Source organism: Nannospalax galili, unplaced genomic scaffold (assembly GCF_000622305.1).
Source record: "Nannospalax galili isolate Female #2095 unplaced genomic scaffold, S.galili_v1.0 scaffold1025, whole genome shotgun sequence".
Classification (NCBI taxonomy): domain Eukaryota; kingdom Metazoa; phylum Chordata; class Mammalia; order Rodentia; family Spalacidae; genus Nannospalax; species Nannospalax galili.
In genome coordinates, this window is record NW_008353598.1 from 124171 (window position 1) to 151299 (window position 27129).

The 27129-nt window shown below is 40.1% G+C and overlaps 1 protein-coding gene and 1 non-coding gene across 6 annotated transcripts in view; both read right to left on the bottom strand.

Moving 5' to 3' along the window:
* The window catches only part of Mtus1 (microtubule associated scaffold protein 1), a 163550-nt gene that overhangs the window by 58245 nt on the left and 78176 nt on the right, over positions 1-27129 (bottom strand). For 2 of the 5 annotated variants that reach the window (XM_008850840.3, XM_029554900.1), the window contains 3 exons: positions 24262-24423; positions 16906-17037; positions 14459-14497 (listed from right to left, as the gene is read on the bottom strand). In XM_008850840.3, the coding sequence (XP_008849062.1) occupies positions 14459-14497; positions 16906-17037; positions 24262-24423 (333 nt within the window). Of the gene's footprint in view, positions 1-4926; positions 5307-14458; positions 14498-16905; positions 17038-21832; positions 22335-24261; positions 24424-27129 lie in introns of those variants that run through there. The other 3 variants (XM_008850841.3, XM_029554901.1, XM_008850842.3) reach the window with 3 other exon arrangements.
* On the bottom strand, positions 17846-17950 carry LOC115067320. The gene has a single exon (XR_003846745.1). It is a non-coding gene; the product is annotated as a U6 spliceosomal RNA (small nuclear RNA).

Consider the following 27129-nt stretch of genomic DNA (forward strand, 5'->3'; position numbering starts at 1 on the left):
GTGCCTTGGTCACATGTCCTAGGCTTTGGCCAGGGTCAATAATCACCAGCTTCTCTCTCTCCACATTGTTTGCTCAGAAGTATTACAATTATTTTTTTTTTCTTTGAAGGAGCCACCTGCTCACTCACCTCAGGTTTTCACAGTACTATTTTCTCTGTCTGGAACATTGTGTTTCTCAGCTAATTCCATTTATCCTAAGGATCCAACTTGAAAGGCACTTTTTCTTCTTAAACACCTGAATAAACATAGTGCTAGCTGCTAAGAGCTGCCTGGGGGCTCAGGCCACACCCTCCATGATTACCTATCTCTTGTTCAATTATAGTTTGAAGAAGGCAGAGGTTGTATGGGACCTAGTCCTGGCTACTTTCTCAGTGCCTAGCCTTGTCAACAGATACTTGCATGTGACATGAATGAATTAATCCTGTCACATGAGAAGTGGGTTAGAAGCAGAGGAAAAGCTGGTGGTACAGAGCAAATATGAAACCCTTAAGAAAGCCCAGTCAATGTCAGGTTATCTGCATGACAGGCAACCCAACATGGTCACTGTTTCACTAATAACAACAACAGGCCTGGGAATGTAGCTCAGAGGTAGAGCACTTGCCTGGGATGCATAAGGTCCTGGGTTCAATCTCCAGCACTGCTCCCAAAACCCCTGCCCCCCCCCCAAAAAAAGAGCAAGCTTCAAACTAAGTGCCTGAAGGAGGGTACTAGCAACAGTCAAAACAAGGAGATCCCAGGGTGGAGTCTTAGGTACTTGGAACCAACTGAATGTGAATAAATGTGGGTGAATAATAAATAATTCAAAGATGACTCAAGTTTGATGGCTGGATAAGAAACATGATGTCATAAAGAGAAATAAATAAGCCAAGAGGATTAATTGGATTCAGGAGATAGTTCCAAGTGTAGTAATATGTCCAGGGTTTACAAACTCACATGCAGGTACTTTCTAGAACATGAGGTTGAGGGACCTTGGAAAGCAGCCCACGCAGCTCTGTCAATTTGTAGCCTATGAAATTAGATGAAGTCAATCATACACTTAGTTACTAGCAAAGCCAAGACTGTCTGAACCAGGACTCTTGGAATCCAGGTCAACAGCCCCATCACTAAGGAACCAATGACACTTGCTTTGCTAAGAATATGAACATTTAGTTGAGAAACTACATTTTTTAGAGAAAATGATCTTAAAATGTCATGATGCAGATGAGCCTACAGAAGAGTCTTGTGAGGGGTGATTAGAATTATTGAACTAAATTCTTTACATAATCTTCTAAAATACCATTTTTATTGTTTTTATAATAATTTGTTCTTTTGTGTGTGCATGTGTGCTTATGTGTGCACATATGTGCTTGTGGGTGTGGGGGCCAGCGGCTAACATCAGATGGCTTTCTCAACAGCTTATCACTGTGCTCTGTTCTTTATGTGGGTTCTACGAATCAAACTAGATGCATTTTAGGGGCTGCACTTTATGGACCAAGCCATCTTCTCAGCCATCAGCCGTCTCTCCCACCTCAGATTTTTTACCTAAGCTTAAAATGCTTCCTCATGAAGCTTTCTCCATTGCTACTTGTCCCAGGATTAAGAGTTATAGCAACATTCACAGTGGGAAAAAATCTGGAGGGTTAAAAAAAAAATCTAATCAGAGCTCGCAGGTTTTGACCCCACCTCTGCTTCTTACTGTGTGCCCTTGGGAAATTTGGTTTATGTCTCTGGACTTCAGACTTTGTGGGACAATAAGGCAGAATTGCTCACTACTGTATTTGAGCTCTAAAAATTAAGACTCTCATTGCCAGGTGAGGTAGCACACACCTTTAATCCCAGCACTCAGGAGGCAGAGGCAAGCGGATCTCTGTGAGTTCAAGGCCAGCCTGGTCTACACAGTACATAGTGCGTTCTAGGCCAGCTGGGGCTAAAGGGAGACCCTGTCTCAAAAGACCAAAAATTAAAAATAAAACAAATTATGACTTTCAACTTTCTGAGTATAAACTCAGAAATAATGTATCTAAAATACCCCTATTAACTACATTCCTGGTCATGACGGCCTTGTGTCTTTTGCTCACATTACCCACTTCACAAAAATAGTACGTACCAACCTAAAACATCAACTAATAGAATAAACCATTGTTCACCCAACAATGGGGTTTTTTGACTATTAAAAAGAGTAGAAGTAGCCAGGCATGGTGGCACATGCCTTTAATCCCAGCACGTGGGAGGCAAAGGCAGGTAAATCTCTATGAGATCAAGGCCAGCCTGGTCTACGTAATGAGTTACTGAGTTCCAGGCCAGCTGGGGCTATAAAAAGACCAAATAATAATAATAATAATAATAATAATAATAATAATAATAAATAAAGAAAAGAGAGTGGAAGCCAAGCATGGTGTGTACAACTTTAATCCCAGTACTTGGGAGGCAGAGGTCAAGGCCAGCCTGGTCTACATAGTGAATTCCAGGCAAGTTGGGGGCTACAGGGACCTTCTCTAAAAAAAAACAAATTTTTAAAAAATGGAATAAAGACTGGAGGGTGGGGAGTTGGGGGGTTGGTGGTAGATCACTTGCTTAGCATATGCAGGGCCCTGTGTTCCATCTCCAGCACCCTAGGTGCTGGGTGGGTAGCTGTGCTGGAGAGATGCTCAGTGGTTAAAAGCACTGTCTGTCCTCCCAGAGGATTGGGGTTCGGTTCCCAGTACCTACATGGTTACTAAAAAAGGCTCAAAACTCCAGGTCCAGGGGATCCAATGCCCCTTCTGACCTCCACAGGCATTGTACACAAGTGATGTGCTTACATACACTCAGGCAAAACCCTCATACACATAAAACAAAAATATTAAAACATTTTTAAAAGAATGATATAGATGAAGATCAAATACTAAGATATATTAAACTTACAAAGGTCATAGAATATATTCTGTGCTTTCAATTTTGTCTAACAACAGGATATGAAAGAGCTCTGCTGATTCATGTATGGTTAGACTAGTATAGGAAGAATAATTAAGAAATCATGACTGGGTGCTCTGTGGATAAGGCAGGGAGCTGGGGTGAGAAAAACGTCCATTAGCATGCCACAGCCTTCTGTACAATTTCATTTTCTATTTTTGTTAATTAAAAAAAATGTTCTTAGCCAGGCATGGTGGCACATGCCTTTAATCCAAGCACTTGTTAGGCAGAGGCAGGTCAATCTCTATGAGTTCCAGGCCAGCTGTGGCTACAGGGAGACCCTAGCTCAAAAAGACAGACAAACAAACAAAATTCATGGGGCTAGAGAGAGGGCTCAATGGTTAAGAGCACAGGCTGCTCTTGCAGAGGACCCAGGTTCAATTCCCAGCACCCACATGGCGGCTACGAACCATCCTTAACTCCAGTTCCAGCAGATCTGACACCCTCTTCTGACCTCGTCAGGCACTGCACTTGCATGCATGCAGGCAATACATACACGTAAGATGAAAACAATAAAAAATTTATTCTTTGCTATTCATATATGAATATAATATATAGTTTTAAAATATTTTATTATTTTTATTTTATGTGTATGAGTGTATTGCTTGCATGTATGTGAGAGCACCCATGTCATGCAATGCTGTGGAGGTCAGAAGAGGGCATCAGATTCCTCTGGAACTGGAGTTAAGGATGCTTTGTAGCTGCCATGTGGGTGCTGGGAATCAAACTTGGGTCCTCTGCTAGAGCAGTTGGTGCTCTTAACTGATGAGCCACCTCTCCAGGCCCTGAATACAATATATTTTTATCAAGTCCACCCCTCTGCTCATAGAAATTATTACAAACATAAAACACATTCGCTCACATTTCCACCTTTATATATATTTGCCTTCTTTTTTATTTTGGGGATACAGAGGATTAAACCCCAGGCCTCAGTGACCACTGAACTCCCCCTGCCCCACGTCTATTTTTTAGGATTGAAAGAACCACACATGACACTGAGGCTAGAAAAGGAAGGGTCATTGCTGGCCCCAGGTCACCCAAAGGGATAGGCCAGCCCACTCAAATGCCAGGCCAAGGGGAGTTATGAAACATGAGGAAGTGATGCTGGGAAAAAAAACAAGAATTATTCTGCAGGGAAGGCCTCTGGGAAAACTATAAATAATCAGGAAAAAAAGAAATCACTAGGGATAGAAATGAGCCGAATGAAAAACAACAAGCACACAGGAAACACACTGTGACACCAGAAAAAAATCATGCATTCACATGCCTATGAAGCAATCCTGTTAAAGCCAACACTCACCAGCTCCAACCAAGTACAATGGCACCCCCAGCTTTCGCAGAATAAAATCAACTTAACTGATCATCATTGCAATCATCAGATAAAAACGAGGACAGGATCCCGAAAGTGAGCAGTTTACACATTCCTGAAGGATGCAGCTAGTGGATTTCCATCTTAGGCAGCTGCAAACGCAAACATCAGCAGCAGTATTTTGTGACTGAAGATGCTTTTACTGTGAAGATTGGAAGACTAAACGGTCCACTTACTGCTCCTCCACAAGTGTCAGGATGCTTTACTTTATGAAATACGGAAATCTTGGTATACTGAAATAACCTATCCACCTCAGTGAGACACTACATAATGAAAACCACAGAAAACATCTCCTTTCTCAGTGGAAAGAGAAATATTCTTAATTTGCACATGTCCTATTTCCAAAATCATTTGAAGGAAGCTGTGAATTAACAGGTGTTGACTTTTACCGAGCTGGTGGCAGAGAATGCGCCAGGGAGCTCCAAGGCAACAATTCCACAACCATAAACACTGACACACTCCAGATCAAACACAAGAGAAAACTGCTGCTTGTCATCAGTTAAGCCTCTCATTAAAGACGGCTTTATTCCCCCTATTATCTATCTATGTAGAAATCTGACAAACATTTGAAAGTTCATCAACATGTCCCTCCCCTGTGCAACAGTGAACAGCTGTGCACAACCAACCTGTGTGGAAAATGACAGTGCTTTTCCTGAGCCCCGAAGGAAGCCGAAGGTTTCGAAGCAGTCCCTTGGCAGTCAGGCGGACGTGGATGGTGGATAAGGAGAATTTGGGAGACAACAACATGTCGTCTAAGCAGGTAAGTGAACTTGACAAAGGGAGCAGCTTCACATGCTGTCCTTTTAAACTCAGTTCTCTTCCAAGCCAAGAAACACAGGCAGAGAAAACATGCCTACAAAGCTACTGTCAGGCCACCCCAGGAGAGAAAGCCACAGCTATCCCAGGGCTCCAGGCTTCCGTGAACTCCCAGATGTTGCTAAAACAAAGCTCTTCCTCAGTAAGATCTGTGCTGAGCAGATCCGGAAGCAGGCAGCCCCTGCGTTACATCACACTGTATGAGCCTTGGGTTGTTGTGGTTCTCAGCAGAGATGAGAAAAGGGAGGAGAAAGTGGGTGGTCTTAGAAGCTTTATGTAACAGCCAATAATGTTGCAGCTCCTGTCACTACTTGGAACCTGGTCAAAGGAAATTAACTACCTCAATGTGCCTTATGTCTATTTAATAATTCAAAAAAAAAAGATTTCATTATAGCAATCTGTATCCTGATTCATTTTTAACAGAATAGGTTTACAGTATTAACACGTTTTTCCAGATAGTTTACCTGCAAAGTTATATAGAAGTCTGATTGCTTGGATTTAAAAACAAAAACAAGAAACAAAGAACAATAACAACAACAAAAAACCCTTCAAACAACAAATATTTCCAGTCTTTTTTAAAAATCTGTTTTAATGTGCTAATGACAAGTCAAAACGTTAAATTTCAGCTTTAATCCTTGTGTGCTGAGGACCTCACTAAAAAGGGACAATGAAAGGTTAGTGCAATTTCTCTACCAGATATAACACAGGAGTTCAGAGGAATAATCAATAGGCAGCCCTGGAAAAACCACACTTGTGCATTTACAGAACATGGGATGGAGCTGGGGACTATGGTAGAGCTCAGTGGTGGGACCTAGGTATGACCCAGGACCTAGGTATGAGACCTAGGGTTGACCTCTAGCACTGTCAGAAAACAAACAAACAAAACCCAACCAACCAAACAACAATCCCCACCTCTCTCTTTTCTTTAGTTGTTTCTGTTTGGCAAGACAAGCTCTTCATAGCTCAAGCTCTTCATAGCTCAAGCTTGCTCTGAACTCAAGACCCTCCTGCCTCAGTCTCCTCAGTGCTGAGATTACATAAGTGGACCACCACAGTCAGTTTAGGGAATTTCTTATTTATTTCTTATTTTTATTTTATGTATATGCATACATTGCCTGCCTGCATGTAGGTATGTGCACCTGTGTCATGCAATGCCTATTGAAGACAGAAGAGGTTATCAGATCCCCTGGAACTGGAGTTACAGGCAGTTGTTAGCTGCCATGTGGGTGCTGGGATTCGAACCCGGGTCATCTGCAAGAACAGTCAGTGTTCTTACCCACTGAGCCATCTTTCCAGCCCCCAGTTTAGGTAATTTCTTACTGACCTTTTGAAACTAGGAATGAGACAGTATGTTTTCGTTTCAGTGGAATGGTTTGGGGGGAAAAAAAGAATTAAAATGTGATGGCAAGTACCTGAAGCAGATGAAAGGTAAAGACAAGAACAGGAAAATTAACACTGGCAGTATGCTCACTTAAATAAAGCTAATTCTTTTATATCAGGAGTAGCCAGATTTAAAAAACAAAGTAAACCTGAGAGTGGTGGCTCACACTACAATCCCAGTACTTGGGAGATGGAGGCAGGAGGGGTCTGAGCTACACAGTAAGTTACAAGATGGCCCGAGCTCAGTACACAGTGAGACACTGTCTCAAAGCAAACAAAGAAAAATGGCACGTCGAAAATCAATGTTTGGGAAGAAAAACAAGCTTATTGATTGGTAAGAAGCAATTGTGCCTTTAACAATTTGTAAATAGCACCTAAGAATTTAAGAGGAAAGGACTCCTAAGAACTTAGGAGGAAAGGAAAATATGAATAATTCATCCTTTTCACTCAGCACACACACTCTGTCATGTCAGAGGATGTCAACAAAACCAACAACCCAGAGGGTCACTGTGAGAAAGACAAAACTTTTCTACACACAGACTCTCCTAAACAAACTATCCACAGAAACAAGTACAAATAAGCAACAGACTGGAGCCAAGGGGACAGACCTGAGGCACCATTTTCACTGTTCATAAAAATTCTAAACGCCTTTTCCCAGAATTCTGAACCTTAAAAACAAACACACCACAATTGCCTCCAACATTATCAAAATCAAGTAACAAACCAATATACCAGGAAGCATCAGAATTATGAACTGAATAAGTCAAATATTAATATTAAAAGTAGGCACACAACAGTCTGCTATAGTCAGAAGTTTGTTTTCTTTTGAGTTTGGGGGGGGGGCTTTGTTAATGACAAACCCTAAATTATCCTGTTGAAGGGAAATCCTTTAGATTAAAACCACCCACAGAAGAAATAGGCAGCCTACTCATCAATTAGTTTTATTTGTTAAAGTTTTTATTTGTGGGGCTCAAGAGATGGCTTAGTGGTTGAGAGCAACTTGTTCTTGCAGAGGACCCAAGATCAGTTCCCAGCACCCACATAGCAGCTAACAACCACCCAAAACTCCAGTTCCAGGGGATCTGACACCGTCTTCTGGTTTCTTCAGGAATTTCGCACACGGTACACTTACATACATGCAGGCAAAACACTCATACACATTAAAATAAATTAATAAATAAAAATTTCATTTGACTTACACTGTTATCATTAATCTACCCCATAAACATTAAAGGCAATAGTAACCACCTTTTCCCCAAAGCAGAACAAGAAGTTGAAAGACTAGGAATGACGCCAATGGGAAGGAAAGCTCAAAGCTAAAGTAGCTCATGTTTGTAAAATGCGCGCGCACACACACACACACACACACACACACACACGAAAGTACAAACCTGTGCTCGAATACAAAGCTGAGAACTGTGCCGTTTTAATTCTTTTCCAAACACAGTCTGCCCCCTGGTGGCCAGAGAGCACTAGTGCACCAAAGCAAAGGAGCAGCTTTGGGAACCCATTTCATTAACAGCAACAGCCAAGGCCTATGTTAAGGCCCGTGTGCTTTACATTCATTTACTCACTTCAATAAATGCGTGTACTGTCATTCTAAAGTTTCAATTATTTTCAGTATGTTCATGTATTTTATAAACACACACAAATGTATACACACACACACACATCCATCCATCCATAATCCATCCTAGGAGTAAGGATAAAAAGTAATTCAAAATTATTTGACTACTCAGCCAGTTTTTATCACTTCTACATTATTTGTATTTTCTGCAATTTTATTAAAGATGGAAAAAATAGCCTAAAATAAGCAAGTGTTGAGGTTATTTTGTAAAATCGATTAATTAAGCGAACAGGATAAAGGCTCAAGAAGGATGATAGAGGAAAAACAAATCAAGGAACTTTGGTACTTAAGATGGAGCTATCTATAAAGATTGCACCTCAGGTTTTTTATGAAATACAACAAAGTTGGTAGTAGGGTAAGTAGAGAAATAAAACCATGGTTTCAAACTGCAATACAGAATCTCAATTTTAAATACAATTGACAAAGAATACGGAAGCAAATAAAGCCAAATTTCAGCCGCTCTCTGGGATGCTCTCATTTTCCTTTGCTACATCCTTCTGCCTTCCCCACTGCTCTTTTTTCCACAGAGATTTCAGAGGCAGGAAAGAGTAAATTTAAACTTCAGAATAGTTTTATGGAAAATCTAAAATAATCCAAGTCTTTATCAATCACACAGATAAAGGAAAATTTTTTAAAATCATCACATTAAAGCAGATACTGAGGCTTAAATGACAGGAGGCAAGTGCTTTCAGGTCAGTGTGGGACAATGTGGCAGACTCTTCAAACAACAGGAATCATAGTTTTTAGAAATGCGCTAGCTTTATTTCTTTTTTTTCTTAAAGAATTTTACTTATATTTTTAGGTGTGTGTGCCTGGATGAGTATGTGTGTCCCATGTACATGCAGGAGCCTGTGGAGGGCAGAAAAAGTTTCTGATCCCCTGGAATTGGAATTATAGGTGGTTCTGAGGCACCTTCTGGGTGCTGGGAACCAAACTCAGGTCTTCTCCAAGGGCAGTAAGTGCCTTAACTGAGCACTCTATTCAAGACCTAATTTTCCCATAACATCCTCTTCAACAGGAACACATTCTGTGTTATAAGTATAGAAAGTTTCACAAGAAACAATTTAAAAACCTTTAAACCCTACCCACATTAGACAATTTTCAAAGATAGTGCAATTGTGTTTTATTTTTCTGATATTCTAAAATAAGAGCTTAATTCAAAAGCAGGAATTCTTTCTATATACAGTATTTTATTTTATTTATTGGTGTTTTTAAAATTATTTTATGTGTATGCATGTATCGTCTGCATTTAAGTAAGTGCGCTCATGTCATGCAATGCCCAAGGAGGTCAGAAGAGGCCGTCAGATCCCCTGGGACTGGAGTCACAGACAGTTGTTAGCTGCTATGTGGGTGCTGGGATTCGAACCCAGGTCTTCTATAAGAATAATCAATGTTCTCAACTGCTGAGCCATCTCTCCAGCCCCTACATACAGTATTTTTAAAATAAAACCCCTTACCTGTTCATTAAAAAGTTTTTAAAAATAAGATTTCAATTGTCTGTACATCCTACTATTCTGCATCTGGTTTTAAGCTGACTATAAACCCAAAGAACTTAGTGAACTTAAAATTTTCATACATCTTATATATTATATTATATATATAATTATATAAAATATATTAATGACTTCATAAATGTCATTAAAAAGTCAATAATTAGCCGAGCATGGTGGTTCATGCCTTTAATCCCAGCACTCTGGGAGGCAGAGGCAGGCAGATCTCTGTGAGTTTGAGGCTAGCCTGGTCTACATAGTTCCAGGTCAGCTGGGGCTACAGGGATCTCAAAACAAACAAACAACAAACAAAAATGTCAATAGTCAATAGGTGTGGTAACATACATCTTTAATCCCAGCACTCAGGCAAGTGGATTGCTGAGTTAGAGGCCAGCCTAGTCATAAAGACTTCCAGTCCAGCTGGAGATACAGAGTGAGACCCAATCTCAAACAAACAAACAAACAAACAAAAAACAAGCAGTCACTTTCCTATGATCATTCTGATCATGAAAGTCCTGGGTGGAAGGTTTTATGCTATGCACTGGCTGCTCTAACTTGCTCAGTCTGTGGCATACAAGCTCCTTATTCAGCCTCCACCAGAGACATGAAAAAATACGCAAAACCAGCACTGTTTTAATTAAGTCAGTTAACTTTTCTTTTCCATATTTCTTAGCTCTCTATATATCTTTCCTCTGTGGTATTTTCTTGTATATATTTTTCTTTTATGTATTAAGTCTTCATTATTATTACAGTAAGAACACAGAGTAGATTTCAGCAAATTTTAAACATACAATATTGTTAACTATGTCAAAACTAAGTATGTTGTAACAATGTTGTACAACTTCTTCATCTTACATAACAAACATACCACTCAAGTGGCAACTTCGCATTCCTTGGCAACCATCACCAAGGCCCAGAATCCACTACACTCTGTTTCTATGATTTGCACTACTTTAGACACCCAATGTAAGTGGAAATCAGAAGCACTGTATTCTTTTGTGAAAGTTGTGTATGCTTTCGTGTGTGTGAATGTCGTGTGTGCCACAGTGTGTATGGGAGCTGGGGGGTGGTCTCAGCTGCTGGTCCTCATTCCTCCTTGAGATTTTCCTCAAGACAGGGTCTCTGTAGTGCCTTTCTGCTGTGCACACTAGGCTAGCTGGCCCAGCAGCTTCCAAGGATTCTCCTGTCTTCACTTCCCGTCTCCCCAGAGGAGGGTTGAACATATACGACATGCCTGGGTTTTACTTGGGTTCTGGAGATTTGAACTCAGGTCCTCACACTTGCTCAGCAAGTATTTTATTCAGTGATCCATTTCCTCATCCACATTTCCTTCATGTTTTTAAAGCTGAATACTAGTCTATTTTATGTATATGCCACATGTTATTTGTCTACACATCCACTGACAGACATGTACACTGTTCTCACATTTGGGTTATTGTGAATAATGGTGCAAAGAATGTGAGAGATCTGGTCTCCTTTCCCAGATCCTGATTTCACTTTGCTGAATAAACCCTTACTGGGTGTATGGCTCGCAAGCAGTCCTTCCACCCCGCAGGGCATCCTTCCTTCTCTGTATCCCTTGGTCTGCATCAAGGACTAGCTTGGTACAGCTCCACTTGACTAGTTTTGCTTTTGTTACCAATGACAAGGCCACGAAGCTTCCCCTTTCATTTTCTAAGAGCTTTCCAGTTTCAAGTCTTCCTTTAAATCATTTTGGGTTGTTTTCTGTGTACCAGGTGAGATGAGGGCTCAATTTCACTTCAATATGAGGACATCCAGTTCCCCGACCCCCACATACACAGTATTTGTTGTAGAGATTATGGTTCTCCACTGAGTACTTTGGTCCTGTCAAAGCTCAGTGGACTGATCCACAGGTTCATTTCTGGGCTGTTTCATTTCATTGTCTGTGTCTTTAAGCCAGTTTCACATTAGCTTTTTTCTTTTCTTTTTTTAACCTTCAGCTCCAGTTGGTCTGGAATTCCCTATCTCGACCAGGCTGACCTTGATCTGACATAGATCAATCCACCTGCCTCCCAAGTGCGAGAATTAAAGGCTTGCACCAGGCTTCACAATTTTATACAATTTTATGGATCTGAAATGAATTGTGATTCCTCCAGCTTTTTTCTTTCTTTCACAAGGTTGTTTTTGGCTATCTGAGTTCCTGTGTGAACTGCATGAGCGTTTTTGATATAGGCTCCTCTGGATAGTGAGGCTGTCTTTATCTTGATCTGAGAGTGTTACATAGCACAAACTTATTGGCATTGCCTAGATTTGTTTGTACTATTTTTTGTAATGATTTTGACACAGGGAAGCTTAAAATATTTGTTGTTAAGCTGGGCATGGTGGTGCACGCCTGTAGTCCCAGCACTTGGGAGGCAGAGGCAGGTGGATCTCTATGAGTTCAAGTCTACCCTGGTCTACATGGTGAGTTCCAGGTCAGCTGGGGCTACAGGGAAACCCTATTTCAAAAAGACCAAAAAAGCATTTGCTGTCATAATTATTAATCTCTTCTATTATACTAGTGTTCCTGGAAAGGCCTTTTCTACTCAGCCTAAACTCTCAGCATCATCTTTGCAATCAAAACCCATCAATCTGGAACACATTGATATGCACTGTCTGAGGAGATCTAGCTCCTGGTCCAGAAGGTAGCCAATGTCCCAGTGAGATTTACTAAATGATCCATTCCTTCTTCTCCTAATACAAAGCAGCAAATTTCTCACATAATGAACAGTATCTGTTCTTTAAGCATGAGAGCCAAGTTGCAGTCGTCAATATGTAATAAGGAAAGACAGCAGGTGCACAATGTGGCAGCTTTGCATCACCTCACCAGAGCTGTTGGCACCCTCAGTCACTTCCCAGCACTGGAGAAAGGAGATGAAGAAAGGCACTCTGCCCTAGGCTATCTTTACACACAGTAAGAGAAGCATTTATACTTCCAAGGCAGACACCACGGCACCTGAGAGGGATGGGGTGTAAAACAATCAGGGAACAGAACAAACAACTCTGATGCATCTGGTATCCCAAACAGCTCCCATGAGGGTTGGAAACACGGTAATAATAGTACGCTGTGGTACGTGACATCTTCCATAAAAAACAGCAAGCAAGTTTTATTTAGAGTCAGCACTGTCCAGAATCTCAGAGCATCATAGCCTTTAAATAAATCATAACAGCTAGAACCCAGGAGGATGGTTCTGGGTTTTAAGTGGCCTTTGCTGCTTGATTTAAGGATTCCAAGTAACTCAACATCCTGGAAAAAAAAAAAAAACTAAAAACTAAGCTACAAAATGTATAAGAATAGTAAACAGGACAGTCTCCCTTATCCCAAAACAGGAGCAGCTATCATTTGTGGGCCTTGGTTGAAAACAGTCTACGATGCCGAAATGATCCCCACACCGGGATTTATTCCTAAATGTTCCCACGCTGCCAAATGAGAAACTCAAAACTCAGACAGGCTTAGCAACCAGCCCAAGGTCAGGACACAAATAGAAAGTGGCAGGACCAAGATTTACTCCAAGGCCCAAAGCCCATTCTCTTCTTGCTCATCTTCACTGGCGGCTGAGAACATGGAATTTCTTTAAAATAGCTAAATACTAAAATAATGCTGGAACATTTCAAATATTATTTCACTCAAATAATTTAAATAACATCTGATGTGGACCAGCACTCTTTTTTATGTTGTCAATAATATCATAAACTAGTATGAAGTTTTTGGAAAACAATTTGTTTATTTCAGTGATTATAAAATGGTTGAATGTTACTGCACACACTGCATGCAGTGGTCACTATATGCTAGTGACAAAGCAGGATTTAAAATATTTAAAAGTTTTTTCTCCTCAAAAAGCCAACACACAGCATCAGTGTTTCCTCATTGGGCTCATGTTAATCCCAGGTCAGTCTCAGACTATGAAAATAACCATCGTGCCTATGACTAGAAAAAAAAAATGCGTGGTTCACAACTGCATCCCAGCCAGTACTGTAAGAGCCTGGATAACCTCTACTTAATATGCTGTGATATGTTCTTTCTCTTTCTTCCCTGGTTTTCTGTTCTAATCTGTGATGGATTTAGAAGCCACATAACTGTGTTACTGCTGTAATATAAAATAGGAGAAGATAGACAGTGCATGGGGGGCCTGATTAGCTACATATAAAATGCGTAAGAATCACAGAAAACCTTTTGCAAACTCTTTCATTTCTCAAGAGATGAAGTATTTGATTCTCAATGTATTTCAAATTGGTTGGCGCTGTACACTGCCTGAGAAATGTATGTCCAATTAAATGGGGAAAACACCAGGAAAATATTAAGATCCTAGGTGATACATAGGGCTAAAACTACATCTGAAGAGTATCTTACAATTCAAGATGATTGCATTTATCTTTGGAAAAGTATTAGTTTCTATTTCATACAGATCATATCAATAAAATCATTTTAAATTAAATTTATACAATTTTATCTGTTATAATAAAATGTCCTTTTCTGTACTAGATGGCTTGTCAGTCATGCTTCCCAAATGTTAATGTAACACTGGCCCATGTCACAAGTAATATTTATGCATTAAAATGTGAAATTTTCTTAAAAGCATACCAATGAGAAATCCCATAAATAAATTTCAGTTTTGGTTTTTGAGACAGGGTTAGTCCCTTTAGCCCCAGCTGACCTGGAATTCTATACATAGACCAGGCTGGCCTGGATCTCACAGAGATCCATCTGCCTCTGCCTCCTAAGTGATGGGATTAAAGGTGTGTACCACCATACCTGTCTCAAGTTTTTAGTATTTTTAATAATAACATTACTTTTCAAAAGGAAATATTTTTGTCCATTCACTCACACTTAAAGTGATCACTTACCTGAATTAAATGCTGTAAATATACTCTTTCTTGAAGGACCTAAAATATAAAAAAGAAATGCTAAGACACATGTTTTATTAGAAATAACACTGTATGAGGTACACAAAAATTCAGTAAAAAATTTTAAAAAGAAATATCATGCAAAGCCAAACCATTCTGTAAATAAGAAGTAATTTCATTTTCCAAGAGCACTCCATTAACCTATAAATCTTGGGGTCCATCAAACCACTGAGAAAACACCACTGAGAAGCAATCAGCTTTTACGAAGTGTATTTCAAATACGGATATTCTAAGTGTCATGAAAATGTTAGTATAAGAGTGACATGAATTACCAAAAATTAAATATCAATTTTAAAAGGACAAGTCACAGTATATTTTGCAATCACAGACAATTAAAAGTTCATTCAAATTTTAATTAATTAATTAATTCATTCATTCATTTATATTGGTGATTGAATCTAGGCCCCACTGAGTCACATCCCAGTCCTGAGACTCATTCTTCAGCAATACTAAATTCCTACCTTCCCTTCTGTACTGCCCAGAGGAAAACAGCTAAACTTTAGGAAAGATGGCCACTGGTGTGTACTTTCTGAAGGGGCCAAATTCTATTCAGCCATGAGAAAAATACACTTAGGCTTTTTCTCCAGACTGATGCAACATAAAATGCAACCAGGAATGGAAAAGGTAGAGAACAAGAAGAAAACTACAAGTGTCTACACTTAAAACAAATCGTCACCAGAATAACCATCTGTAGATGACTGTTAGAACTGCCATTGTCCATCTGTGGAATTTTACAGAGATGGTACTCTCTTGAAAGTGTGTGGCCATTATGAATGAGAGCCATTGATTCCCTCGCAAATGAAACCTCTGGGAGACAACACTTACAAATTCAGTAGTAGGGCCCTTCAGAACTGGAGTTGCTTTGTTCTCTAGTCACCAGTGGAATCTCAAATTCTCCTTCTCTGAAAGTTACCTCTGTGGATCAAAGCTCCACAGAGGTTATGTTTAGTTACTGTTCAGGGTAGTATGGGGCTTAAGCATCATGATAAAACCACACTTTCATAACATGCCATCCAGGCAAGGGCTATCTGATGCCTCAGAACTGTAAAAGCCTGGAAAAACAGGGCACCAATGGGACACTGGAGGCTTTTTCCCAGAATTTTTCCTCAATTGTTTTCATCGACCCAGTAGAAAGAAAAAAGTGTTCCTGGTATTGACTAGGTTAGTAACCTCAAGTTATCCCACGATCTTTTACATATGTGTATACATACAAATGTAAAGTAGAAACAACTGTACCCGCCCAATTTTTGTTGAGACAAAAACAAAACCGTGGTTATCTGCAGAGGGAAAGCTGAGAAGGTTATGCAGTGGTGATTGGCGGCTGCTTTCCAAATTTCCTAACATAAATATGGTCTCACTGTATGGGTCATTTTTCCCATTCACAGTTATTGTTTCAGTTAAGCTTTCGATGAACTAGGAGCAGCAGAGAGAAGCCCTCCTCAGCTTCAGGCACACAGTGACGAAAGCACTGCATGTTACCTACACACCACGTGCTTTATAAACCCCCCAAATTATTCTCAGTAGCTATAGTAACTGCAAAGGAAATGACATAGCAGTTCAGACATAAAGAGCTGGGAGAAAAGAGGAACAAGAACGTGGCCTTGATCAAAGACAAGAAAGTAACAAACGACACACAGGGAGGCGGAAATAAACTATGTACTTACTACCTCTCTCTCTCATCTAGAGAGTGACCTTATATTTTAATTCTACAAGTTTTGTTATTTTCATCTGACATCCTTGTTTTACCTGCTGATTTTTATGTAATAAGATTTATCTATACAACTTGCTGACTTTTGAACAAGAGCATCTCATTATAAAACTATATTGTAGGGCTGGAAAGAGGTTAAGAGCACTGATTGCTCTTGCAGAGGACCTGGGTGGATTCCCAGCACCCACATGGTGGCTAACAACCATCCATAACTCCAGTTCCAGGGGATCTGGTGCCCTCTTCTGACCTGCATGGGCACTGCATGTCATGGGTGCACTTACACACTCATACACATAAAATAAAAATAAATATATTTTAAAATTACATTGTAATCTCTTTATTCAGCAGGCTTCTAAACATGTAAATTGTTAAATATACTATAAATATACTTGTCAAAATTTAACTTCCTGGGGCTGGAGAGATAGCTCAGTGGTTAAGAGTGCTGGCTGTTCTTGCAGAGGACCCAGTTTCAATTCCCAGCACCCACATGGCAGCTAACAACCACCCATAACTCTAGTTCCAGGGGACCACAGGCATTGCATGACATGGGTGCACTTACACACACGCAGGCAATCACTCATACACATAAAATAAAAATAATATATAAAAAAATTAACTTCCAAAAAGCTAAGGACTTTAGAATCCTTTTGCTCTTTCTATCACACAATGAAGACTGTACCTTTTGGAGGAGTTTTGAGCAAGTGTGCATGAGTTCTGGGTACCAAAGTCTTCAGATATAAGGATCCTGACCCATTCTGAAATGCTTGTTTGGGAGGTTTGTCCTCATATTTGATGACAGCAGCATTACCAGCTGTATAAGACAGAAAAGTACATCTTATTTAATACACAGATACAGTACCAACCTCCCACACGTATCTCTTCCTCCTTGAACCAACAAATGATCACTAAGTAACTACAACATGCCAGTCACTACAGAAATACAAGGAAACGCAAGGGTAGTTTCTGTCCTCAGGTATGCAAAGCAAATGATGTGCCTGAAATGCAGAAGCACACACTTTGTTTTCCTGGCACAGTTCAATTCATACACTTTTCCAGATCTGCTTTCATCTCAGAGAGGAGGTGGAAGATAATCACCTACCCATGTTGTGCAACAAACATGCCCAATGTGTACACGGGAATGCATCCCTCTCCATGAGGACAATGCAACTACAAGCTGCCTATGCCAATGACCCAACTCCTATGCAGCTGCAAGGATAAGATCTGCTCTCCTCAGAGGGTGCTTGGTTTGCAGGACTGCCAGCTTCCACCCTGTGACAAAGGTATCCAGCCCCAAAGTGAAAAACATTGAAGGGATTCCCACCTAAATAATGAACGTCCATATGGAAATGCAAAAATTTCCCCTCCATTAACAAACTTTTTTTTTTTTTGGTCTTTCAGAAACAGGGTCTCCATATAGCCACAGCTGGCCTAGAACTTGCTAGGTAGACTAGGCTGGCCTCCATCTCAGAGATCCACCTGCCTCTGCCTGGGATTAAAGGTGTGTGCCACCATGCCTTGATCAAACTTGGTTTTTCGGTGTTTCTAAAAATCATCAACACCTAATTCCAGGCATCCGAGTCTATTCTACCATCCAATACACAGTCATACTTCTTTTTCATTTTAATGTGGAACACTTCATGAATTAGCGTGTCATCCTGTACAAGCCATGCTAATCATCACTGTAGTGTTCCAATTTTAGGGATGTATGTGCTGCAAGTGAGAATGTAAATGTCTTTACTACCAACTTGGACCCTCTTCTCTATCTCATACTTCTAGCAAAGGATGATATGTGTCCCTTATTCACAAACACACTAATGTGAAGACAGCTAGAAAGTTTTCAGTAGGCTAAACCACCTCAGTCCTCCAACAGTGCTTGTAGAAGTCACATTCTCCCTGGTCCCCATCCAGTTCCTGTCCAATGAGCCATCTGTTAGTCCTCCTTATGCCCAGATAACATTCCTAATATTAGGTCAGATCAACCCAGAGCCTCCTCTCCCACTGACAAGCTACTTCCTACTTCCTGTCCTTCCATCCATTTCTCACAGTCCCCAGAACCAAGGGACTTGGGGTTTCCAAACGTCACAGGAAGCTAATAGATATGGTGGTATAGAATTCAACATAGCTTTCTAAAGGACAACAGGGAATGACTTCACAGTCTCAAAATGACAGAACCCAAATTTCAGAGCATGTATTTTTAGACTTTCACATAAAGTGGGTACTGGGCTTCAATAAATATGTTATGAAGATAAATCCAATCAATAAAGTCCTATTATTACAACACTGATTTCAGGCTTGTTTTTCTTGAAGAAATTGTTGTTCCCCTTAGTACCAAGTAAGCCACTTGTTCAGATTTTGAAAAATTAAACTCAGTTCCATTTATGGACCTAACACAAAATTGTATAACTCCCAGGACTGGAGAAATGACTCAGCAGTTAAGAACATTGACTGCTCTTGCAGAGGACCTGGGTTCAGTTCCCAGAACCCAAGTGGCAGCTAACAATCATCCATAACTCCAGTTCCAGGGGATCTAACGCCCTCTTCTGGCCTCCTTGAGTACTGCATGACATAGGTGCACTTACATACATGCGGGCAAGACACTCATACACATAAAAATTAAAATAGTTTTAAAAATAAAACACCTTTAAAAAAATCAAAATTGTGTAACTGTTTTGCTTTTCTAAGCTTTACACACAAAGACCTCCAGTTTACAAAGAACCTAGTGAAAGGGCTTCTCACTGAAGCAAACAACACATTTCTCATGAGGCATGAGACTCCTGGTCACTGGCTTTGAGACATAGAACGGGAATTGTTTTCCTGGAAATAAACCACCTCAGTGCCATCTTTGAAGGCTCAAAATGACAGTAGACCCTAGCACCAGATTCATCACCAACTTTGGAACAAAATCCACACAGTCATACTTCTTTTTCATTTTAATGTGGAACACTTCATGAATTAGCACCAACCTCCCACAGATTCATCACCAGATTCATCACCAACTTTGGAACAAAATCCACATTTCAAGGATAAAATACACTGAACTCAGATGCAAATATACATATTTACATTTTTATACATTCTCACATATTTATGGGAAATACATACACGTGTTAAGCATCCACACTCTGTGTTTATGTATTATATGTGCTTCCACTTCACTGATGGCAGGCACCATGTGTGATAAAGTGAACACACTTTTCTGACCCAGCACAACATTTTTCCTCTAAGTTTCAAAATACTTTTTACTCTTGACTAGCGTGCTGCTTTTTAGTAAACTCCAACTTAAAGGGTGAATATTACTAAGAGGCACAAAGCCCTCAAGGTATTCCTAACATGGCAGCTGCTCCAGTACCCTGTCAATTTCTAATGTTTTTCTCCCCCAGAGCTGTCCCATTACACCACCATCTTCAGTCCTGTCTTACTTATGCTAGAACAGAATTTTCCAGAATCTTTCCTTAGCCCAAGGTATGTTTCAAGTAAAATAAGCAGCAAAGATGACCGAACCGAAGAGGAGGATGAAGTGACAGTCTTGGGAAAATCAGAAATAATTTCCCTACTGGAAAAGAGCTCCTCACTGATCTCAACATTTAACTGGAGTCACATTTCATACAACACTCTGGCATCTAGTTGAAATGAGTTTTTGTTTTATTACATTACCATACATGCACAGAACCAACACTCTGTTCATTTCTGGAAATCTCTGTGAATCAGTTTAACACTCTCCACTGTGCCAGATCATCTGCCCACCTGGCTTAAAATCAAATCACTGCTGAAGTCTCAGCTTCTAAATTTCAAAAGCAAAATCACTCAACTTCTTAATTACAAGAATGTCTCATATATCCCTTAGAAAGACATTAGAAGAGAACAAACAAAATTAATAGTGGTCTGGATAGTTCCTTATTAAGTAGTCCAGTCAGAAGTATGGAAGAACTAACATGTCTTGTAACCTGAAGCCAGCACTGCATACTGCCCATCTCTCTTCTACTCCATGCCCATGGCAGATATCACTAGTTAAACATAAAATTTTTCCTCTGAACCTGGCGGAAGCCTGAGAAAGTATCAACACTTTATTAATTCTTATTTACTGACTGCACAGTGCTGTCTAATGGGACCATATTCACTAATCATTTCTGTCACAAGAAAAACAAAACTGAGGATCAGGAAGATTCATACTTCTGCCCACTTAATCAATTGAAAAAATCAGAAAACTTCCCTTGCCAATGCTTAGGCACCATCTTATTGCAGAAGTCAGAGATGAACCGCTGGAAGAATACTGAGGATGGTCCAGTCCTCCCTTCCCAGTCATCCGATAAGAAGACTGACGGATGCTTCTCAGGAGTTAGCAGAAAACTAGAACACATCCCGGGTGACTGTCCATTCCTATAGCTCACTCCCTGCCTCCCAGGCTGCCATCAGAATGCAGGAGAGAATGGCCCGTTTCCTTATTTAGTCCTTCTGATCTTCGAGTTCTGAGAGAATGCATCTCTGCCATTGCCCCACACATCTGTCTCTCAAAAATAAACATGCTTTTGTAGCCAAAGCAAAAGCGGAAGGAAATCTTCGTATCCTCCTAACATGGCAAAATCAAACTTCCTCAAGAACAACGTCCAAATTGTACTAGGGTCTATAAACCGTCAATTCTATTCAAGTCCTAAACCGTGTCATCTTTATCCCCTTATTGAATGATCTTGAAGCATAGACAGTAAGTACATTTCACTGTGCAATGTTTTACACTAATATCCAAAGGCAGTCATTATTTTGACTTTAAATTATTCTGTGTTTAAAAGAGCATACATAAAGAAAGTGCTGAAACTCTAAGAAAAATTGCCTCATACATCTTCATTCAACCAATTTATAACCTGGTAGCATTGTTTCTAAATGTAGGACTCCGAAGTACCAAGGACTGGATGCTAATTTCCCAACAGCACTAAGCTCTCTCTGAAGTTCTTAAGTGATGCCACTAGACTAACAATACAACATGACAAAGGAAGGGAGGCGCGGAGAGAGCAGAGGACACCACCCTTCAGAAAGGCTCAAATGTTTACACCAGTAAGAACCAGAGCACTGATCAAAAGAGGAAGTTAGTGCCAACATAACCCTCCCTTATCAGGACAATTTTAGCTCCAAATGATTTTCATATTTAAGGTATTTTTTTAAAAACAAAAAGATACATATATGTTTAATATCTTTATATGAATGATATAGTAATCAAAATCAAAGAAAATAACCAAAAATGTGATGATTCAATTTAAATTCTAGGAAAGTATTTTTCTGTATTTACACAAACTATAAGCTACACATACAAAATCTGTTTAAGCAGAAATCAAATCATCAGATAGTCCTCTTTGATAATAGGATAATTTCATGTGCCAAGAACATTGATAAGCTGAATTATATTTAGCTAAGTCCCCAAACACAGAAAGTACACAATAAAATTGGTTCCAAATAGATACATTCACGTTAAATATACATGAATATAACCAAGAAATACTAGTGTCAATATAAATTACAAGAAACAAAGCTAATAATCAAGATGTCCTACAATTTATTGAATAAAAATTGAAGCATGCTTACAAAGAAAGGAATCAAACCAGAAACCGTCGACCTACTTCTTTTCCTAGTAAGCGTGGCTAACAAAGGAATTATACAAAGGCTGTAGGATCCCAGGACCAGCAGTGCCAATAAGGTAGCATCATAGTGCCTCTCTGAGCCAGCCGGGGGGGTGAGTGTAGAATTGATAAAGATCGTTGACGAAATATCAGTTTCTGTACAACTGCGAAATCCTCCTGGTATAGTCATTTAAAAGGATCAAAGCAAGCTCAGGCAGGAAAAACTGCAGCCATGTTCACGCTCAGACCCCTCATGCCTGCTCTTAGAGAATTAGACCGGAGGGGGGGAAAAACCCTGTGAGCTCCAAGGCACTACACAAAACAGATTAAACCAGCTAGCAAATCAAACCAAGAGACTCACTGATGTGACTGTTAATCTGCAAGAGGGACACACCGCCACTAGGCAGGCTCTGTGGGTGCACGGTAAACCCCTTTGTTAACAGACAAAAAGGAATGGACAAAAGGATTTCACAACCTCCTTGGGAGGGTCGGGTACGCTACTCAAACAGTGGCCAAGTCAACATGGCTGTCGATGAAAATGCTCGGTATGTTCGGTCCTGTGGATTTTGTCTGCTCCGAGTGTCACAAATGTCATGACTGTGGCTTTTGGGGCTTCTTGGAGATTCTGTCTAGGCAGTCTGTTTTTTTTTTTTTTTTAATTCACACTGTTGGGCAGAGAATGTGTGAATCATATTTTCAAATCCACAGAGAATTATTTGTTACAAACAAACCCTCCTGGGGTTTTTCCCAGAACTTCATTACTTCAAATAAGCAGATAATAGCACTGTTTAATTTTAATAACATATTCCAGTATTTGTCAAGTACCCTAAGCAGCTATTTTCTTGCCTACTGTTGCTGCTAAGTGACCTATTCAAAATGAGATCTTTGTCATTAACTCAATGCCTAGTCTCCATAAACCATTCTGTTACATACTTGCTGTGTGACTTTGGACCTATAATAGTCTCTGAGCCTCAATTATGTCTCCTAAATTTAGAAACTAGATAACAATAAAAGGTATTGGAAGGTACCCCTAATGATACTGCTCTGCACGCAAAAAGATTCAACGACTTTGTCCCAATAGCCTCACCAAAAAAGAAATGGATTTGTCTTTAAAGCAGAGATCACATCTCCACTCTTTCTCACAAACTTATATCTTGTTTTAACTTACATTGTAGTCATTGATGCTAATCTTCTTTCTCCGACTGTCTTTATTTTAATCTATTATTATCATTATTATTTTTATTAGAGACAGGATCCTAAGGTAGCCCCACCTGGCTGAGAACTCTCTATGTAGATCAGGCTGGACCAGATCTCAGAGATTTGCCAACCTCTACCTCACAAATGCTAGTATTAAAAGGTGTTTGCCACCATGCCAGCCCTCGCTTGTTTTTAAGGACCATCTCTTTTGTGTCCTGTTTTCTGCACCTGTCACCATAGGTACTCCAAAACTGTTTCAATTAATTCATGAATTATTTTGTGAGGAAATTAAAGGAGGAAATAAGAAACCAAGAATTCAATTCAAGCCAGGCATGGTGGTGCACGCCTTTAATCCCAGCTCTTGGGAGGCAGAGGCAGGAGGATCTCTGTGAGTTCAAGGACAGCCTGGTCTACATAGTGAGTTCCAGGACAGCTGGGGCTACAGGGAGACCCTGTCTCAAAAAGAAAAAAAGAAACAAAAACCAAAAAATAAAAAACCCACCCAATCCCAATAAATCTTTTGAAAATTTTCACCCACGTTATATGCAGAAGAGAGAATTCATATTAACTAAAAACTTTTAAAATAGTCTCCGGAGTTTAAATTATTTACAATTAAGCTTGCAATTGTATTATCTGTACCACACTCATCTAGCATCCAAAGTAAAAGACTACAAAACACTGCCACAAGACACCATTTTCTTTTTTCTGTCTCTTTGAGACAGGGTCTCCCTATAGCCCCAGCTGTCCTGGAACTCACTATGTAGACCAGGCTGGCCTCGAACTCACAAAGATCTGCCTGCCTCTGCCTCCCAAGTGTTGGGATTAAAGGCATGTGCCACCACGCCCAGCCAAGACACCTTCTTTTACAAAGTAAATAAAACTGCAGTCATAGTTTTTTCTGATTTCCAGTTGAGTTCCAGGAGCCCCTAGTTACTATTCTTTTGTAAACAACCCTCCAAACACCATCAGTTCAAATAGCACACTTTTAAGCGTCTTCATACAACAGGTGCCATCAACACGTAATTATTTTAGTGTTTCCCAGGATGCTTATCCAAAGAAATTTGTTTCTAAAAATGTTTTCCTGTCAGACTTACTGAGCAATTCCAAAAAGCAACATGTAAATTTCCCACTAAATACAGAAACAAAAATTCTATGAATAATTTTTAGAACACTAGTTTGTCTCATAACTGCTGTTTCAATAGCCCCCAAAGTTTGACCTTAGACTGACTTACAATTATTGCTGCAGGTGCTGAGATCACTGTGGGTGCTGGCCACCGACCGGGTGCTTCCTGCCCTCTGCAGCACAGAGCTTTTCAAAGATGCTTTGGATTTAGGAAGTGGCCTAGGTGAATTCACCCAAGATGGTTGTGCAGTTTTCAAGCATGTAGGCTTTCCTTGGGATTTAAAAAAAACAAAACGAGTTTCACAGATATCCGTCTTAAAAGCTTATACTTTAAGCTTATACACTCAAGCTTCTAGGCCAGCTAAGGAATTCGAATGTACAATGGATGCTCAGAGCCGTAATGCTTCAGATGAAAGCTTCACAAGTACTTACTTGTTTTTAATAATTCAGAAGCAGAAGAGCAGAAAAGATGATGCCATTAGGCTATGAGAGTGTGGCTGATACCCTCTCACCTGAAGCAAATCACTTGCACATCTTCTCCGAAGTGGAAGATAGATCAGAAGAATCATGTGAAAAGGAAACTTTGGGCCAAAATTGAAATCAAAGCAGAAGCAAATTGATATGATACCGCTCCAACACTTTAACATGTCAGTGAACAAATTTCTCTCTGCACACACGAGGTAACCATACATGAGAATGAAAGATGTGCAAATTTAAAAGCACCCAAACGGAAAGGAAAATACAATCGGAGAAAACTTTCATAAAAGCCTAATTCTGAACACCAGGTGGCGCTGTGTTGCTATTCTGTTTTTCCATTTTAGCACCAGCTTATCTGCAAAATTTACTTGTGAAGAATGTTCCTCACTCACGTTTCTGTGTCACCGTATTAAGGTTTGAAATCCTCCACAATGCATATGGGCTTCCCATCCTCTGATGTTTTGACACCACACTTCCCAGGCTAAATTCTTCAGTCACAACTGCTCAAACTCATTCTCTTGGAAAGTCTATTCCATTTACTTTACTCAGTGCCTTATATGTGAAAGAACCTCAAATTCTCAATCTTAGTTCCACTTTCCTAAACCCCAGCCCCACTCACATTGTGAATTCCTTAAGTGTTTTAACGTGGACACTCTTGCTTATTTGCATCATTATATCTCTATTTTTCTTCCTTTTTTTTTTTTTTTAAAGCCTTAAAACACTGGAACTGAATTTTCTCCACTGAATCTGGCACTGTCTCTCAAGGGTACACACACTGCTAGTATCACAGACCTAAAGAACAGCAAGGGCTGGGAAAGACCTTTGAGGAAAATGATGCTGTCACATTTTGCCAAAGGCACTTTATGCTCATTACATTGTCCCTAGGTCAGGCATCTGAAGTTACCCACACTGAGGCTCTCAACCTTCCTGGCCTTACCCCACACTGATCTCTGACATTATGGCATCTTCTGCAGAAACGACCTTTCTTGGTCTCTGACACAAGAACATACTATGTGCTGTTCTACTTCATTGGAAATATCACTTCTGTTCAAAGAGCCCTTTTCAATCTAATTCCTGCAAATCCTTACCCTTTCTTTCTCATCTAGGTAACTGCAGTCAACACCTAGAGCCCTGTCCTCCCAAACCCTTCCAACTCCATCATGTTGCCCCTCCTGAGCAACATCATTAAGGCCATGACTCAAGCTAATATTTGGAATTCTGCATTACCTACAGGGTAATGGTGTTATTAAAATGTATTAGTATTTAGTTTTAAGGGCATAAAAGACAGTCCTAATATGAATTTCTGCCAGTCTATCCCCTTTAAATTATGTGCTTACTTCTACACACACATACACACACACACACACACACACACACGAGAGAGAGAGAGAGAGAGAGAGAGAGAGAGAGAGAGAGCTGTATTCTCCTCTAATCACTCCTTATGACTAAAATGACCTCCAGCCCCATTTTTTCACCCAATGAAAACAAGCTGGAGACTCTTCTCGACCCTTGCTGCTTCTGTGGAGCTCTATGAGAGGTCTTCTGAATGGCTACCTGCATTCTGACAAGATCTCACAAATGATTAAAATATAAATTAAGCCAGGCCTAATGATACATGCCTAGAATCCTAGTTACTCAGGGATCTGAACAGGAAGATTTTAATCTCAAGGCTCCCTGATTTACAGGCCAGCCTGGGCAATTTAGTGAGACCCCATCTCAAAAAGTAAAAACAGGTCTGGGATATAGTTCACACGTTCAGCACTTGTCTAGCACATGAGAGGCCCTGAGTTCAATCCCCAGTACTTTAAAAAAAAAATCCTTAACACATTATAAAGAATCAGGGCCTCTCCATGAGCCTCTCCAGCCAGGTTGCCCTCCTCTGTGCACAGTGGAACCTGTTATCCTTTACCCTCATCCCTCCTCCTTACTTCATGAGCCTCATGTGTCTGCTGGACTAGTCTCCAAGGTCCTTCCCAACAGAGGAGTTCCTAATTCAACTCTGTCCCTTATTTTACAAAGCCTGGAGTACAGAGTGGGCCTTAGCAAGCATTTTCTGAATCAATTTTCTTTCCATGCCAAGAGTAAATGACTAAGTCTGATAATATGTTCTCTCTCCATCCACAGAGACATTAAATACTTCACTCTTTTTTACACTGTTCAGTCCATTAATCAGAAAAAGGGAGCCACTCTTCACACTGTATATCATAGTTAGCAAACACCCATTTGACCTTTTCTTTGTATTTGCCATCTGTCTTCCATCCGTTTTACTTGCTTTTAGAAGAACACGAACACAGACTTTTAAAATACAAATTTACCAAACTGCTGCCCAAAACCATCCTGACTAACTCATCTCCAGAAACAACGAACAGGCTTGGGCAAGGAATGAATGCATCAGTTTTTCTGGGCCACAGCTACAAGATAATGAAGGTCTGACAAGTTCTGAAAAGGCACACATTCCTCAGGAAGCCATGTTTCCTGGCCCCTGCTCAGCTTGCTTTCT